Source organism: Coenobita brevimanus, chromosome 56 (assembly GCF_032717465.1).
Source record: "Coenobita brevimanus isolate Jiangsu-jjx chromosome 56, ASM3271746v2, whole genome shotgun sequence".
Lineage (NCBI taxonomy): Eukaryota > Metazoa > Arthropoda > Malacostraca > Decapoda > Coenobitidae > Coenobita > Coenobita brevimanus.
Genome location: NC_137009.1, coordinates 41,059,547 through 41,078,844, shown reverse-complemented (window position 1 = coordinate 41,078,844; position 19,298 = coordinate 41,059,547). Strand labels below are relative to the sequence as shown.

Here is a 19,298-nt window from a genome sequence, read left to right as displayed (position 1 = left end):
GCTTCAGCATTCCTAACTAAGCAATCCCTATATACACTACCCAGCACAGATTTCTCTACAAGCACGTAATCAATCAGGCTCCTTTCAACATGATCTCCATTCCCTGTATACCACGTATATTTATGTGAATCTTTGTTTAAAATAAGAATTACAGATGCACAACTTCTTTTCCTGACACATGTCCTTCAGTTGCTTCCCATTATCATTTTCTCCTGGTACTCCATTATTATCCATTATATCATTCACAGGACCACTGCCTACTCTGCCTTATAAAAACATATATTGTTTTTAACCTGACAAAAATCCCTAACCCCTTTCAGCCCAGTTGATGGCCACGTGTAGTTAGATTGGAGAGTTTCTTTGACTAGTAACCAGGGAGACTTGTTTGTACTTCATGAAAAGGCTTATTAAATGCAACCACAACCTAGTATTCAAGGAATGGGAGTGGCTGAGTTACATCATAGAGAGAGAGAGAGAGGTGACAAAATACAAGCCTAGGTATATTCAATGAAACTGATAACAAATGGTTCATAAAGTTTGTACTGGGTTGTGGACCATAACAATTTTTTTAAATCACAATCCATATACGGTGACAAACAGAGGCGTACATACAAAAAATTAGCTACAGAGGTCATAAAACATGTTATAACTTCACAGTCACAAGCAGTCTATTAAATGTACAAGAAGAGCAACCTTGGATTTTCTACAGTTGACAAAATTTCAGGTGTGGATAACATAACTGCTACAGTAAAACTCCCTAAAGGCATACTAACTGGGGGGAAGGCTGTCCATCATAACATGCCATCCATTATATACAAAACTCATATTTTTGTACTAGAATTTAACAGTTTACCTGAGTACCAAATCACTTTATATCAAAAAGCTTACAAAGTGCATCTTGTCATGGAAACGACCCCAGTCTGATCCTGGTGAAGCACTGTCTACCAGAAGGGGGCACAAGGATCCCTACACAGTGTAAGTACTGTAGTTACTGTAACTGTGGAACAGCCCTACAGAGGCAGATGCTCACCCATGGTTGATGGTTCTACTAAGCCAGACAAACCAGGCATAAGCAACATCACAGCGCTTTGCTTAATTAGCAACAAAAGGGCAACTAAAACAGTGAAAAGATTATGGTCCCAAGTTGGATGCCTTGCTTAGGGCTATGTCTATTCATTTAGGAAAAGTCTGCCTCACTTTCCCTGCCTGCCTTAAGGAGCTTTACCATACTTGTTAACTGACTGCCATGCCTAAATACACTCCAGACACCTTCTATACACTGGCTACTGTCTTAATCCTTCCACATTCCTAACAACTCTGGAGATACTGGTCACGTATGGCCCTGATGTGTTTAGATACAAAAGTACAAGTTTACAGATACAGTACTCAAAACTATAGGTCTGACAGGCACTCTACTTGTTGACAAAAATGCAGGCTTGAAATATAATCTACCTGACAAAAAATACAGGCATAAAAGATATTCTACTTGGAAAAAACACATGCCTAAATGATACTGTATTACTTGAAAAAATACAAGTGTAAACGATACAGATACTATGGTATTTGTTAATTAATTACCATGCCTAAACACATTCCAAATACCTTTTATACATTCACTACTGACTCAGTCTTTCCAAACTCCCGCCGACCCTAGAGGTAATGGTTCAGCATGGCCTCAAAGTGCTCCTGGTGGCCAGATGCTGGTGTGGGCTCGCCTCTTTCCAGTATCTCCTTCTCGCACTCCTCCAGGCTTGCCTCTCCACCGGCAATCCGAGCTCCAAGCCCACTATTCCAGGACAGGTATCGCGTCTGTGGGAATGAGAGAAAACATTACTATTATCATCATCAGGCTGGTCATTGGCATTATTATTTGACATGATCACTCCCTATCACTGCTGACAGCATTATTATTATATGTCACCACTTATCATCATTAATATCAACATCATCACTATCACACTGATATTCTGACTGCTTTTATCATCATCATTATGTTCGGATATGTCTGCGGGCATCATCATCATCACCACCACAACCATAATACCTCTAAGACATAAGGTTAGGAGGAGTTCTTCATTTATATTATACTGTAATCAACTCTTACTACTGGTATGGCTAATACACTCAATATTCACCCATTCTCACTTTACCCAACTTCATATATACAGTACTCGCAATGTCCACGCACATTTCCTCTCTCTCTCTCTCTCTCTCTTTCACACATACACACACACACACACACACACAAAACAACAAATCCCTCCATCCCTTACATTAAGTGCCTTAGCCATAACTCCTTCAGATATAATGTTTGCAGCATTCTTGAGTCCCCTGGCAAAGGTGTCCATGGCTGCAATGTGGGCAATGAACAGGTCCTTAAGCTCTGTGCTCTCACGCCGCACCTTGGCATCAAAGTTCAGACCACCTGGTGCTATCCCACCCTGCAGACAAATACACACAAATTTTACACACTGGTTGATGATCAAGCTATTTATGTACTTGTGTTCCTTCTGGGGAAAAAAAAAACAGCAGAATATGAAAAAAGACGACTATAGGCCCGTAAAACTGTCCTTTCCAAAGAATGATAACACAGGATTACAAAGGAGTGCAAAGGAAAACAAACAAGAGACCTAAGGGATCTTCTGATGCTGTATTTTACAGAGATGACTAAGACTACAATATCTAATTCTGGGTTGAAGATATGGATAGTCGATAAGGCTGCCCTCCCTCTGCCCACTAAACTCTGCCAGCATAAAGATCCATTCTTTCTGAGAAGGTGGACACACTGCAATCAAAACACCAGCAATCACAGGTAGTGGGAAGGAGACAATGGAAGACTCTTTCAACAATGATCATATACAGTATGTACTTAATTAGGTAGCTAACTCTTGCATTACAGAGCTGCAGAGAAAAGGGGTGAGTGTGCAGTTGCAGTACTGACTACCCCACCTATCTGTCTGGTTATTAATTTATATATTTCTTATCTACTTTGTACGTCTATGTATCTGCCTATCTGCATCTCCAGTATATTAAATCACTGTGTTAGGATACACAGTTGGATGTATGCCAAGGTATCTGTCTGTTCATTTCTGACTCCCTTCCTTCCCAACCTAATCAATCCACCTAACTTGCTTGCCCTGTCCAGCCTTGCCCTATCCTCTCCTACCCTACCATTCCCAACCCAAGTCTACTGTTTCATGCTCAGTAAAAATCTTTGTGATGATGGAGAGGGATGCCTTCATTTCATGGCTACAAAATAACAAGGCCCAACCACTGTTCAATGACACACATGCTGCAACTCTCTGAACCAAACTAATCTACTTTCACTTCACACTGCCTAATCTAGTGTAGCCTTGGATAACTTACCTGGTCAATAACCGTCTTCATAACCATGGTGCAGCTGCGTACATCCATGGGGAATTGGTCTGTATCCCATCCCAAATCAGGTGACCCAGTGTTGGCATCAATGCTGCCTAGAAGACCATACCTATTAGGAGAATATCAATATTAACATAATTATTTGTCAGTCCATTTATCCCTAGTTAGACAGGAGGGCAGGCAGATGACAGGGTAACCTCCATGTTACCCTATCATTTGCCTGCCCTCCCTCCAACTCACACATTCCTCATTAATATAACTCTCTACCCCATCCCCCTTTATCATCCTTGACACCCCATTCCACCTCCTCCACCAAACATTCTCCTAGTCATCCCTCCCCCTCTCCCCCTATAGTTACTCACATAGGCCTATAACTCTCCTAGTCAATCTCTCACTGTGTATATCCTCAAAATTGACAGAAGCTATTCTTATCATCATCATTACTGTCAACATATCACTACTGTCACCATCACCACAATCATCACGACTGTCATCCTGAGTCCTATTCTAAGTGGATTTAGAGGCGGTGGCTGAATCAGTAGAGAGGCGGCCTGCATTCCCAATGGACCCAGGATCGAATCCTGGCAGGGGCAGGGAACAGTTTAGGGATTTGAATTTCCTGAAAAGCAGAGTTTCCTGATCTACCAGATGACCCGCCAACATGTCATGAAAATACCCCCGCTAATACCAATGCACCAGTCCTGTATGAGACAGCCCTAGCATGTATTCATTATGAACAGTGAGTGTTAGCACCGAAGTGGTGACATGTGGAGGTGTAGGAGGACTACTGGGCCTTGGGATAGGTCACTGCCCCCGAGAAATAGGCCTTGAAGCCTTTGCCCAGAGTTGGACACGTAAAAAAAAAAAAAAAAATGTGGCGACGCCTCTTCCTTGTTTATTTATTCTGAACGTTAAGGCGCGTTTGGAAACTCTCGGTGCAGTTGTTTGTGTATGATACTGCATTGGTAAATGAAGACAATGGGGAACTGCAAGGCTTGGTGAATGAGTGGGGAAGTGTGTAGGAAACGCAATTTAAAGGTGAATGTAGGGATGAGTAAAGTTATGATCCTCGAGAGAAATGAAGTCACTGGATGTACAGTGAGTTGGATGATGAGGAAATGGAAAATGTGAGTGCATTTAAGTACTTGGGTAGTGTGATGAGTAAGGATGGAAGTTTGGAGGGTGAAGTGCTTGAAAGGGTACAACAAGGAAGAAAGGTTGCTGGTTCCTTGAACACAGTGATAAGAAATGGGAAAGTGAGCATGGAAAAAAAAAAAATAAAGACAGACTGAAAAAATGAGTAAGTGATGAAGTGTTGTGGTGTGGATGTGATGGAAAGCATCAGGAGAAATACACTGAGGTGGTTTGGACATGTGGAGAGGATGGAGAACAAGAGACTAATGAGGAGAGTGTATGTGAGTGAGGTGGAGGGAGGAGGAGGGACAGGGTAGCCAAGGATGAGAGGGAGGGATGGAGTGGAGAGGTATATGAGAGGGGGATGTGAGCTGGAGGCAGGGCAGTGAAATTGTAGGGGGAAGGGCGGAATGGAGGCGATTTGTTTGTGGCCACCTCTTACGGGATTAAGGCATCTAGCAATAGACAGATAGTTAGACATCATTGAGAACTACTTGTACCGGATACTGTACCACACTATATCGATAATGAATTTATATAAACAGTATGCAAGAGAATGTCAAGGGCTTGTCAGGTTGTGACCTACACATTGCTTTTTTCTTCCTGGCTGTCTGGGTTACTTTCACATACTGTACTACAGAAATCTAACCTACCTATTCTATAGCTTTACTTGTCTGTCTGGGTCACTTTTCCATACTTTTGAGTCTTATATAGTAAAGCATTTAGGAGAAGGTGGTGCAAGCCTCCTATGCCACCAAGAAAATGACTCCCTAACTCTGTATTAGACTAAAAAATGAGGTGGAAACCGCCATCATCATTATCGCTGACAACTTACTCCCTTCCGCAAACCCCCAAACAGGAGATGGCCAGAAATACAGTAAAACCTCAATATAATGGACTTCAATAGACCGGAATTCACTTTAATCAGACTCAAGGAGCTACCGGACTAAATTCCTATATATCTGAAAAAGTCTAATAAAGCCAGAAGCAGTCTGGACTGCCTGACCACTTCAGCTATGTTCACCACAATAAGATAAATAAAAGACATGTTTATCAGTGTACAGTACAGTATTATTATATATATTATACCACTTGATTAATGTAGTGAAGTTATAACACAGTACAGTACAGCAATGGTAGTCAAAACAGTTTAAAAACTATTCATGCGATCCAGACTAATGTCTGATATATATATATCTGAAAAAGTCCGGATTACCAGGGGGATGTCCAGACGTCGCTTTCATCGGAATTTCGCATTTCCAGAATGATTTGGGCGCCAATTAGTCCATTATAGTGAGGTCTTACTGCACCTAAATACCTACAGACTACTTTATCCTCAAACACTCTTCCCCTTACCTCTCTTTCACCAATATACCATTCCAGTCCCTTCCATACCACAAGTCTGTCTCTACCAACACTGCTCCAAATTCCACTTTCACAAATTTTCTTTAGCACCATCAACGTGCATTCTTCGTACATGTCCATATCATCTCAATACAGTATATTCCTCTTTATCAACTCAACAATTCCAGATCTCATTCTTATAGGCAGCTCTTCTTCCATTCCATAATGCCAACAAATTTACTCTTACACCATCCATTCTTCCCATGCCTGCAGCTGTTTTCAGTATAGTCATTTCTACAGCTTCCACACTATACAGCTCTCTCATTCACTGCCCAGGCTTTACTCCTTTAATGCACCAATAAAACTACTCACGCAGAAGCAAAGACAACATCATGCTCATAAGGATGTCCGGCCAGAGTGGTGTGGTTTGGTTCAATGTTGAGCTTGAAGTGTTTGGTGAGGTTGTACTGATGCAGAAAGGCCATCACTGTCTGGGCATCATAGTCATACTGATGACGCGTTGGCTCCTTGGCTTTAGGTTCAATTAACAGCTGGCCTTTATACCCGATCTTCTCTTTGTACGCTGCAGCAACAAACAGTGCAAAATGTTGAGACTAATCATATTCTACTTTTAAATTGTTCAAATATACAGTTGTTTCTAAAAAATATACAGTAATTATATTGGCGTACGTAATGCAACAGAAAATAACAGTAACAGTCAATCCTACATTAAACCTTTCAGGATATGGTGGTCCCGAAGCCAATCACAGCACAGTGACCCAGCCCCTGGCAGCATTTTACACACACACACACACACACACACACACACACACACACACAACATTTCTCAGGCTTAAATCAATGTCTGTAAGGCAGAGTCATCCCTGACCAAGTTCTGTAACAACTAGGCCATCAGAGAGACATCTAATACAGTACAGGTATATAACATAATGCAGTCATAATAATCCATAGCCACACTATCTATCTATTGCCAGACGCCTCAATCCCGTTTGGGGTGGCCACAAACAAATCGCCTCCAAGTCGCCCTGTCCCCCGCCATTTCACTGCCCTGCTCCCAACTCACACACCCCTCTCTCATATACCATAGCCATACTACAGTATAAAATTATGCAAGATGATCCAACCCAGCCGCAACATCAGTGTTAAGGAGAGACTGGTATATCTGTATATACCTCCCTGTCATCCAAAAACACATAATTCTTAGCAGCATCAGACAGCCCTCTCTCCACCTCACACCAATCTCATTCATATACCTCTCCCCCTCATCCTCAGTGTCTCCCTCACTCACTCAGGGGTACTGCAAAACATAGTCATACAAACCAATAACCATCTTATAGAACGCCGCCAGATGATCCAGCTCGGCCCTCACATCAGTGTTAAGCAGAGAATGGTATCCCTCTCGGCCGCCCCAAAACACAAAGTTCTCGGCGCCCAGTTTCTTGGCCACCTCCAGCCCCTTCTTGACTTGAGCTGCTGCATATGTGGTGACATGGGCATCACAGCTGGTGGCTGCTCCATGCATGTACCTGTGGAAATAAACAGACAGAGAAATAGAATATAGAGAAAAAGACTTAGCAGATTATCAAGGCCACATCCGACCCCTTCTTGATCTGTGTTACTGTGTATGTCATCGGCTGGGCGTCAATGCTTTTAGCCGTGCCAGACATGCAGCTACCTATATAAATATTAAAGTTGTGCAGAGACTGAGAGACTAACTACACCTTTTAACTTAAACCTGCTTAAAACTGTCTTCTCTCCACCTTCAATATTGAGTTGTAACAAAGGACTAGATTATTGGGTGTGCTAAGCCGACTCCGCTCTTTCTTTACCCCTGCACAATTGTTGACTCTATACAGGGGTTTTATCCGCCCCTGTGTGGAGTACAACTCTCATGTGTGGGGAGGCTCCCCACATACAGCTCTTCTCAATAGGGTGGAGTCAAAGGCTTTTCGTCTCATTAACTCTCCTCCTCTTACTGACTCCCTTCAACCTCTGTCTCTTTGCCGCACTGTTGCATCTTTATCTCTTTTCTATCACTACTTTAATGGTCACTGCTCCTCTGAACTGTCTGCTTGCATTCCTCCACCTCTACGACGGGCGCGTAGCACCCGTCTGGCAGCAAACTCTCATCCCTTTTCTGTCCAACTCTCTAATGCAAGAGTTAACCGTTACTCCCAGTCTTTCATTTATGCAACAGGTCAGCTCTGGAACTGTCTCCCTCTGTCTGTATTTCCTCCTGCCTATGATCTCCAGTCTTTCAAACGTAGTGTGTCCAGGCATCTCAAAATGATCGGATCTTGAATTTGGCTCTCTGTTGTATTTTGTTTTTCTCTTGGAGGGAACTGTCACTGCGGGCTCATGGCCTTTGGTTCCTTCTTCCTCACATAAAAAAAAAAAAAAAAAAAAAAAAAAAAAAAAAAAAAAGTCATGAAGTACTATGGAGAGGGTGTAGAGGTCAAGTATTACTGTCTTCTGGCACTGAACTACAGGATATAAGATGCCAAAGGATGAAAATCTGGCTCAAGTAAGGGTGAGAAAATTATGATACACAAGAACAAAATAAGTTTCAGTAATTAGTTTGTTAGTCTGAGCTCTCCAAAATATGTTCAGTAACAATATAGCATTACAACACCATGTACCGTAGTCAGAGGGTTCACCTACTGCCTGAAATAACACAAGTACAATACCAGGCTGAAGAAGGGTACAGTCTGACAAACTGAATTTTCATGTCAAACTTTACTGATCCTCCACACGACCCACCATGTCGTAAGAACAACCCAACTAATACCAACTGACCAGCATTGACAGAGACAGTCCTAGCATGTACCACGTATGGTTGGTGGGTATTAGTGCTCAAGCGACAAAAATGAACGTGGCACATGGGGACTGCTGGGCCTCACGGAACGTGCTGATAAGACTATGTCCAAAGTCCATTTATCTCTCGCCAGACACCTTAATCCCATAAGGGATGGCTACAGACAAACCACCTCCATGTCACCGTGTCCTCTGCCATGCTACCCTCTCTCAAACTCATACCTCACTCTCTCATATACCTCTCCACAACATCCTTCCGACTCATCCTTGGAATCACCCTCTACCTCACTAACATACACCCTCCTAGTCAGCCTCTCATTCTTCATCCTCTCTCCACATACACATACAAACACACACATTCATGTGTTTAAGGCTAGAATGGATAAATGTAGATATGGGGACAGGGCAACATGTGCTTAACTCAATTCTTGTATACTACAAATAGGCAAATAGGTAAATACACACACACACACACAAAAGGTTACAAGTAGCCCACAGCAATTTGATCTCACTGGTTTTCTGTAGTTCAGTGGCCATCATCATCATTACTGTAATGACTGGAATGAAACTCAATAAATTAGTCACTAGTCTGGCCGATATTCAATCCCTGGTCCACACGCTCCAAATGCGCTCATGTTACAACTGAGCCAAACAGAGGATCCCCACTTTGTCTACAGGCAACACAGGCATTTATGGACCCCAATATATTATCACTAAGATACACATCCATCATCATCAATAACACCATCTTCAACACCACCACAACGACCACCACCTCCATCATCAACCCAGCTCTACCTCCAACTTGCCTAAACTCACCTTGGATGAACAAAGAGGTTACATGTAGCCCACAGCAGTTTAATGCCATGGGTCTTTTGTAGTTCTGCGGCCAGGGCAACTACCTGATCCAGATTAGCATTGGTCTCGGCAAGGGTGCGGCCTTCAGGGGCAAGGTCACGGTCATGGAATGTCCAGTACTTGTTGCCTGTGAAGACAAGACATAATGAACTGACACCGTAAAAGAGGCACAGAGAGCCTCTTAATATACCGTAACAAGACTGCGTCCCTTAATTAACACAAACATAGTTACTGTATTGGTAAGAATAGAAGACCACAGGGAGACAGTGGCTGAATCGGTAGAGAGGCAGCCTGCAGTCCTACTGGACTCAGGATTGAATCCCAGCTGGGCCAGGGAACAGTTTAAAGATCTGAATTTCATAAAATGCAGACTTTACTGATCTACCTGAAGCCCCGCCAACATGTCGTAAAAATACCCCCGCTAATACCAATACACCAGTCCTGTATGAGACACCCCTAGCATGTATTCAACACAGACAGTGGGTGTTTGTGCTGCATTAGTGACATGTGGAGGTGTGTAGGAGGACTACTGGGCCTTGGGATAGGCCCTGAACCCTTTGCCCAGTTGGAAAAAAACAAAAAACATTCAAGGCTGTCACTGTCATGTAACATCCAGCACGTGTTGTCCATCAGAAAACACTCAAATCACATCAAACGGTGGCAGAAACAAAAAACGTACATTCATCACCCTGACCACCTCATTTTTTCCAACCTTAAGAATGTGGCAAGGTAGGATCCAGAAGGCAAGGAAAGTGAAAGCACAAACAAGGGAAACTTCCATACCATCATCATCCTGACCTCTTTTCCCACCAAAAGATGAAGTGAGGACTAAGCACCAAGTGAGCTACTAGAGACAGTTGCTACACCTTCACAGTGAGTGGTTTCATGTAAACTGAACATAATCGTCAAGTTGTAAGGAAATACAACTGTTATGATAATGACTGTGTAAATCAAGATCACTACTAACTTCTTAACTGCAAGGGATTTCCCTTGAACTGAATAAAATAATCTTGTAACAGAAAAGAAACGAGCAATAAGAAATTCCAACATCATTAGTACAAAAGGCAGGCTATGAAGCGTATGCCCAGTATAGGACACATTAAAAAATATATATATATTGTAATAACTGTAAATAAGGAATTTCTCTCTCTCACCTACCCAGTTTAGAGAAGAACTCAAAGGCAGCCCTGAGGCGTCGCTTGGCATTCTCCACAGAGTCAGTGCCGTCCTCCCAATGTCTCTTAATTGTGCCAGTGCCAAAGGGGTCACTGCCTGGTGTGGAAAAAGATAACAGGTAATGGGGTGAAGGAAATGTTGATGAGTACAGAAATCATCCTCATCCTTTTCAAACTGTTAATGGGGTGAAAGAAATGTTCCTAGGTACAGAAATCTTCCTCATCCTTATCATCATCTGTTCATTTGGTTGAGAAAAACTGAGTTGTAGGATAAAGAAATGTCATATGTAGTGTACAGAATTATTACTGTCATTATCTCAGCTGAGGAAGGAGTGAGGAATGAATAAACATGTAGGCCCTGCTACAGAAATACCAACTGGGTATTGTAGTACTAAATACATTAAATACAAAACCACTACATTACCTACAAAACCAGTACAGTCCAATACATACCCACACCCCTGAATGAGTGCCAGTAACAGACAGAGAACCTCAGCCAGTCCTGCATAGTCCTGCCCAATACCTCCTCCTCAGCCTGGTAATGTCGGAACACCAGCGCCTCACTGGCACCCGCATCAGGCTTGTACTGGATGCGACCAATGCCTGAAACATTACCATACATCCAGTCAGGGGTGTGTGTGTGTGTGTGTGTGTGTGTGTGTGTGTCTGTCTGTACGTGCATGTATCCTAAAATAAATAAACACATCAGGCAATTGCGACAATAAAAAGGGGTCATGGTACTGAAACACTTAAATATATATAATTTCTCATTTTTCTTTCCAATATTAACTATCTTTCTCCCTCTCTCTCTCTCTCTCTCTCCTTCTCTCTCTGTTTGTGTTCCTGGTCCGATAAATGGACCCCACCTGCCTAACACTCTCTTTAATTCGCTCACTTTTTCTCACTTCACCTCGCTCATTTTTTAGAATGAGTTGACTCTCACTTTATATTAAATTCAGTCACTCATTTTTCCTCACTAACTTTGCAGACTCACTTTAATTTGCACACTTTCTCTCACTTTAACTCTCTCACATTTTAGATTGAGCTATCATACTCACTTCATCTGTGTCTGAATATCTGTTTATCGATGTATGTTTGTATATATACCCATCCATCTATCTGTCTGTCTATCTATTTGTATGCACTAGGTCTCCCTGTCTATCCTTTCAGCACTCTCTCTCTCTCTCTCTCACACACACACACACACACACACACACACACAGTTTTCATTATCCTGATATACTTTCTACACCCTTCTTTCAACAGCTATTGCTCTTCTTTTGTTGCCCGGGATTCTCTCTGTCTCTCTCTCTCTCTGTTCCCTGGTAGGCTAATTCTTAGTGCCAGCTAATGTTTCAACCAGTCCTTCTGACAACAGCTATATATAAAACCAGTTATACCAGGGTGGAAAATTGCACCAGAGAGAGAGAGAGAGAGAGCAAAATGAAAACTAATAAGGACTGAAAGTCAAAGGTGTGGCATTGGCTATAGGTGGTGTTTTTATCTGACAGAACTGTGCTACTCTCAACTCTAATACAATGATTCCTGGAGGAGATACAACTCTCCTTGGTAACTAGTCAAAGTTACCTTCCACCATAACCTTTTTCAGCTTTGCTAGCTGATGACATCCCCCCTCCCTCTCCCTCTTGTAAATCTGACAAGAAACCAAGGAGATTCAGTCCTATCTAAGGTTCAGCAAATCTAACACTTAAGATTTAAAAAAAAGAAGAAAAAAAAGGGGTAAATATGAGACACTGATCATGAAAGTGCGTTGACATGGGAACAATGATGACCCTGAGAGAGAGAGAGAGAGAGAGTAGCATCCAAGGTCACTATCATCCCATTATCTAATCTACAACACAACCTGGGAAAGAGAAGGAAGAGTAGCCTACTGTTATCACCTGTATGTGGTTACATGATCCTTTATACTTTACTGCTGTATATGTTGTTATATATGTATGTGCAGTGTACTAAATGTATGTATATTTTATGCATGTGCAGGTTGTATTACCATTTGCACTGTGCTACTGTATGCTGCTGCTGTGTGTGTATATGTATGTATGTAGTCTTAGTGCCTCTATGGCTAATTTGCCCCATCAAAACAACCTCGGGTAGGCTACAGTATTTACAACTCATTTTGACGAGGTAAAGTTGCTATCTCTCTATCTTGACTGCTGGGCTGTAACAGAAGATCAATCCTAGAATATTGGTGCTTGTCACGAAGAAATGCTATGGCATGAATGTTGGTCATCGTAATGTCTTTCTGCCACCAGGCATACAAGTCCCAAAGAAGGATAGTGAATGCGGAACAGCAACTTCACACGAGCCCGGGGACACAATCTACATTAGTTTGAATATAATGGTTATAATTAAATTTCTCTTCACTGACCAATTTCAATAACTCTAACCCTCAAAGCTGTCATGTCCAGTGTAAATCGTTAAGGAATAGACACCACGAAGACGCATGGCTCTAAGTTGTATGTCGATGTTTTTCAAACGCTGGAAGTGCATGACAGTCGTAATTAAACGTTTCCTGTTCACTTAAATAATATTAATGCCTTCAGTAACACTAACCAGGAAAGAATTCCTCCTCTTTGGCAATCTGAGTAATAACTTTCTGCCTTTTAGTGGGAGTCTGAGACATGGTGCGGCGAGAGGAACGGCGTACTTCCACCTTGAAGGAACTCTGAATGACACTGATAGTCTGACACTCAGTTTGTTTATCCCACCACCCACTCTTGACATCATAAAAAAGGCTGAGTTCTTTCAAAATACGCTATAAACATAAAACTCCAAGAAATTTCAATGAAAAGCCCTAAGATCACTCTGATAATGCAAAAAACTATGCACATAAATCTTTAGAATGTTGTTAGGCCTCTTATCGCTACAAGAAAATGACCGCTAAATAAAAAAAAATAACCATATCAAGCAAAAAAGCTAAATTGGTAACATTGGTCACCTGTAACCAGGTAGACGGGAGGACACGCCGCTGACAGTGATGCCATTTGAAGGTGTATTTCCACTATTTTCAGGAAATTCTTTAATGTTTAATTGCCTTATCTTTACTAAGATTATTATTATTTGGGGGGGCGGGGCAAACTCAGATAAACCAGTTGTTACTTCGCATTTCGTGTACGATCCCACGCAAGTGCCAACATGGCTACCTTCTCAGAATACGGCACTTGATTCTATCCATTTACACCAGCACCTCTTCAATGCCAGCTCTCTCGGTGTCTCCCATCCGCGAAAGAAAAGCTCCCAGTAATATCCTTCCCCGCATATCCAGGCGGAGTCCAAAATTTCCATGAAAAACGAGAAATAATTAGACATCAGCTGTAGCCCCAGGTTCATCGGAAATGTCAACCCAGTGGTTTGCAGGCTTGATTTGGTCGTCTACTGCTGTTCGCCATCCTCTTCTGAGGGGACAGGAAAGAGGTCTGGGTTTACAGACATCCCTCAAGTACTTTCCTGTCCCTCAAAAGGAGGATGGTGGACGGCAGAAGAGTAAATTACGTCTGCAGTCCACTAGGTTCACACCCACATGGTCCTGAGGCAATAACAAAAGCTCAAGCAAGCGAAATTAGACATAACTTCATCTCAAGACAGATTTTAGGCATGGATATACAGTAGGTGTTGTTTTCTTTGTGGGCCAGAGATAAGCGTTATCAGTAACTCATCTTGTCTCTGGGTAACCACGATGGGCAGTACTAGGGGTGGAGCTGATAAACTCTGCAGAAACTTTTCTTTTTAGTTAATCTCGATGGTTTATATCTTATTTGGCTGGAGAGGGACACCTTCACATGGTTTTACATTCTCTATATCGCAGATCCTCGTGACTAGCATCATATTCTCGCGTTCAGGATAGAGATGGCAATTTCAGGCCAGATTTAATTGAAGAGTGTACGTTAGACAATCTGTTGGATTAGTGCCAAATTACACACTAACTATAAAAAACCCGCAGTACTTTTGCAAGTGAGAGAATCTGAACCGGTTTTGGTGGAGGTGGTGGCCGACACAAGAGCTGTGGCGAACCAGTTTGAAAAGCAAGGCGGGACATCGGTTATATTTGTTGTTGTTGTTGTGGCCCCAGGTTCTGAATGTGAACCCGGTAGACGCATAATGGACACCTGTGTTAGAACATTTAGTTATGGGGGAGCACACACATACACACTCACGGCGCGCATCTCCGTATCTCAGGCCTAGGGATGCAAGGCCTCTGCATCAACAAGCACCTACCTTAGGAGTTTGTGTGGCAAGACTAACCGTTTTGTTTACTCTATCTTTCAATATATATTTCGATCAGCCATGAACAAAATATACATAAAAAAACAAAATAGCGAGATCAAAATTAAAATACATAGAAATAACTGAGTAGCCTACTCAATCACACGTTTGTGATCCCGTAAAAAAAATGTGAATCAGGCCAGTGTTCGTCTTCGTTTGTTTACAAGAGACTTTAAACCCCCTCCGTTGGCAGTGGGTTACGATTTCTCTCATTTTAAGATCACCAGGCGTCTGTTTTGACACGGGCTTTGAGTCACGTTACAGGCCTTTAAGACACGAGTCTCTTATTACGGTAAATAAGCTTGAATTAAGGACAAGCAAGTCAGTCAAATGTTCAGTGGTAATCCTTGGCGATGCATGTACGAGCATCAGTATAACCAGTTGGCTTTGCTGTCCAGTTACATAAATGTCTCCCTTGTCCCCAAAAGGACGATGGTGGACTGCAGGAGGACAAATACAACATGCAGTCCATGCGGTTCACATTCAGAAGAGCCTTGAGCCACATCATCATCTTTGGCCTCCTCTGCAAGTCTTTTGCAGCCATTCATTCTTTCATTCATTTTCACAACTCTTCAAAAAAATCAACACTATAATATGACTGATCCTAAAGATTAGGGCAAATACCCTTCTTTACCTAACCCCGATTTTTGTCCTTTTGTAGCTTATTCACATACTGTAGCTAAATGACAGAATGAGACAACACTGTAACAAAACACCACATGCCTTTTTTAGTACTTCTTTATGACTAGCATCATATACTAATGTTAATCTCTTGCTGCAGCGTAGCATTCAAGATGCAGTGATGATAGTTTTATGCCAAGTTGAGTGAACAGTGCATAGTAATAATGATGTTAATATAAACAATTACATTTACAGAAACCAACACAATGAAGATCCCATCAAAGCGAACAGTTGAGAAGATCTACGAGCACCACCGAAATGCCACTATCAGACTGACCCCCCAGGCAGCCTCCCTGGCACTGATGTATCATTGGCTGTTCCTCAAGAAATTGGCCTCTACGTGTGACGACATTGCCTTTAGGTGGGTGTGGCACTGTAGGGAAGGGTGGGGGGAATAGAACTGGGTAAAGTAACACAAGGTAGTAGGGTAGGGTGGGTGAGATAGGATTGGGTAATTGTTGTAGCATAAGGGAGGACGGCAGGCTAGGACAGGGTACACTTGTTGGGGTCACAGGCACCGCTGAATGTAAGGCTGGAGGACTACAGGCAGAAGCTGGCTTTCTGCAATCCACCAACCTTCCTTAAGGATGTTGGTGATGATTTTTTTATTTTGCTTACAGTACCATATATATTTTTGTTTAGGCAGAAGGTACAGATCAGCAAAGGTGTGCTGCAAGTGTGTTACCAGTCTTCCATTAGTACTGTATTATATTTAAGTGTCTGCATTGTGTAGATTATCCTCGAGTCTGTATACCCTTGGATAAAAGAAGGAAGATATGCTTGTGTGTGTGTGGGTGGGGGGGGTTCATTGGACATGCTCAGTTAGTTTTCCCTCCATCCCATTTTTCACTTTTCTTGCTTTCTGAACTGTACGTTACCTATCCCTCCATAAGAAAATGAGGTTGGGATGATGATGATGATTTATTTTTGTAATCTTTACTTTTCAGGCAAAGGAAGGTACAGATCAGTGCGAGTGATGTGGCGAGGTGTGCTCCAAATGTGTTACTGATGTTCAATGAGTACGAGCGGGTGAGGAGAAACAGACTGGCACAAGAGAAGGCAAGGAAGCAGCAGGAAAGAGACACCACACAAAGTCAGACTAGCAGTGGCAGTAATCCTAAAGTGTTGATTGATTCAGCTGGTCCACAGAACAAGAAGAAGAGGAAATAGTGAGAAAGAACAGTATAAGTATGAAGAGCAGAGAAAGAGGGAAGCAGATGGAAAGAAGCAGACTGGCAAGGGATGAAGCAAAGAGGAGGCATGAAGGGTAGACTAGACAAAGCACACTGTGTAATAGGAAGAAAAAGTAACAGGCAGAGAGAAGGAAGTTGAAAGGAATGGAATGCAGAAGATGAGAGGAAATGATGGGATGAAAGAAAGAGATGAAAGCACAAAGGGAGAAGGAAACTGTAAATAGGGAGGTATAAAGGTCATCATGCTGTGCTGAAATGGTGTTCATTGTATCTGATTGTATAGTACAATTCATGGCTACCTTTTATAATGTGTATTTCTATCGTACTGGTCCTTTTGGGTAATGTCTGCAAGTTCGCATTGATTCAGATCACCAAGAGGTCATGTAACAAGGGTTTTATAATGTTATGCTGCCAGTCAGTTATCTGCCTGAGGTCCATACACGCCACAAAGTATAATATGGGATGAAGTTTACAAGTTAAAGTCTCTTGTGTCTTGTTATACATAACCTGCATTCTTTAACAAGCATATTTTATACCATGTGTTGATATGATAAGCATCTCCTAAATATAGTGTTTATTTTGAGGAGGAACTATTTTTATATACTCGTGTATTATGTATTCCTGCTGTGTAACTGAATGCATATATAACTTTTGTGATGAAAGAAGACTTTTGAAGACTTGATTGATATATGAACAGATGTATGGTTCATTTTATGAATCACTGTTAACAGTTAATCTTATAAATTAGTGCTGTATGTATTCTGAATCCTTCCCACCCCTTTCAGATAGAGGAAAATTAGGGTTAGACAATGATGATGGTTTCATATCCTGAGTCAAATGTAATGTGACTGTGTACTGATTAAATATGAGGAGCTCCGTGGGGTAATTCAAAATGAGCCATAATTAGAACTGAAAACATGGAGGATTGAATATGAAACTTTGGATTCACGGCACCTTCATGGTTCCTCCATGGAGTGCCTCAGATTATTTTGATAATGCTGCTCTGTAGAGGAACTCAGAAGGTGCCATGAAAAAAACTATATATATATATTGCCCAACCTCCATTTTCTCAGTTTATTGAGCTCAGAGTTACGGAGCTTCTTGTATGATGTCATCTGCCTTTTCTTTACACAAGTAATGACTAGAATGTGAAGTGAAATGTGTGTGATTAAAAGTTCAGTACAGTATATGAAATGAATGTGTATGAGTGTTTACATACAAGCTGTTCCTCAGTGCATATTAGACCACACAACTTTTATTTAGAAGTACATGTTGTACCAATAGTTTGTCCACTTCCAATTGACAAATTTGCCATTCCTCTCTGGAGATTAACACTATGATATGGGGCTTTAGCTGGTTTCTCTCCATCTGACAACAGATGGAGACAAACTGACTGTGGTAACGAAAAAAATTTGTGTTATGAAGTAGACCCCAAATATCGTCTCACTCTACCACTGAGCTACGGAAATAAGCAGCAAAAGGACAGTAATCTCTGCCATGTTGAAGTGGACGAACCACATGTAGAATGCTGCTCTGTATGTTACACTGATACCATAATACATTTTCCCATCACTTATGGGTCTTTCATTTTCAACCGTTTTTATCTTATTCTCGTATTCTGTTTCAGGTGATGCCAGATTATTTGATTTGCCTGAGTGAATCACAAAAGCATGAGAATAATAAGCTGGATGAACAATAATGCAAAATCAAAAGCATGAGAATAATAAGCTGGATGAACAATAATGCAGAATCAAAAGCATGAGAATAATAAGCTGGATGAACAGTAATGCAGAACTGACAACAAGCAAAAACTTAAAAGAAAAAATCAAATACAGTAATGCCAATGCTTCCTCTAAAGAAATGCCCAATCTGAGGTTGGCTATGGGAGTTACTTTTTTCTATGGACTGGAAACTACACTAAGTGCTAAAACCTGCTAATTACATCCAAAATAATCATCATCCATTATAATAATAACAGTATAATAATAATAATAATAATAATCATCCTCATCACCTAATCCTGTGTTGCCCCATGTGGAGCATAGAGCCCAGGACAAGGCAAGTTCGTCCTGACATTTAAAATGAGAGTGACCAGCCACACTCATCCTTGAGTGGTATTATGTAACCAATAAACCCCAACTGCCCCTTGGACAAAAACCTGCACAGGCTCAATCTGACTGGGGTGCCTTAATTACCCTCCAACCCACCAGGCACCATAATCTGGTTATGGTTACCACCCAGCAAAGTAAATGGTTTCCTGGTGCACAAGAAATAATAATAATAATAATAATAGTAGTAGCAGTAGTAGATGTAGCAGTATTACAGCAATAATCAATCAAATGACTCCATGCTTCCCCTTAAGGAATCCCTCCATGATGACTGGGAGAGAGACAAGTTAAAGCTTGACTTCACATTT

General features: G+C 41.7%; 2 protein-coding genes across 2 annotated transcripts; one reads left to right on the top strand and one right to left on the bottom strand.

The window, feature by feature from the left end:
* Positions 1 to 1,583: 1,583 nt before the first annotated feature.
* Positions 1,584 to 13,368, bottom strand: LOC145401620 (uncharacterized). Its single transcript, XM_080273814.1, has 9 exons — positions 13,299 to 13,368; positions 11,178 to 11,327; positions 10,708 to 10,821; positions 9,511 to 9,676; positions 7,198 to 7,403; positions 6,229 to 6,439; positions 3,367 to 3,487; positions 2,274 to 2,441; positions 1,584 to 1,809 (listed from the first exon to the last, which is right to left on the bottom strand). Exons 1-9 carry the CDS (start codon positions 13,366 to 13,368, stop codon positions 1,651 to 1,653), a joined length of 1,365 nt encoding a protein of 454 aa, XP_080129940.1. The 3' UTR covers positions 1,584 to 1,650.
* Positions 13,369 to 15,890: 2,522 nt separating this feature from the next.
* LOC145401806 (uncharacterized) lies at positions 15,891 to 18,250 on the top strand. Its single transcript, XM_080273988.1, has 2 exons — positions 15,891 to 16,050; positions 16,637 to 18,250. The coding sequence occupies exons 1-2, from the start codon at positions 15,896 to 15,898 to the stop codon at positions 16,857 to 16,859; spliced, it is 378 nt and encodes a 125-aa protein (XP_080130114.1). The 5' UTR covers positions 15,891 to 15,895; the 3' UTR covers positions 16,860 to 18,250.
* The last annotated feature ends 1,048 nt before the right edge of the window (positions 18,251 to 19,298 follow it).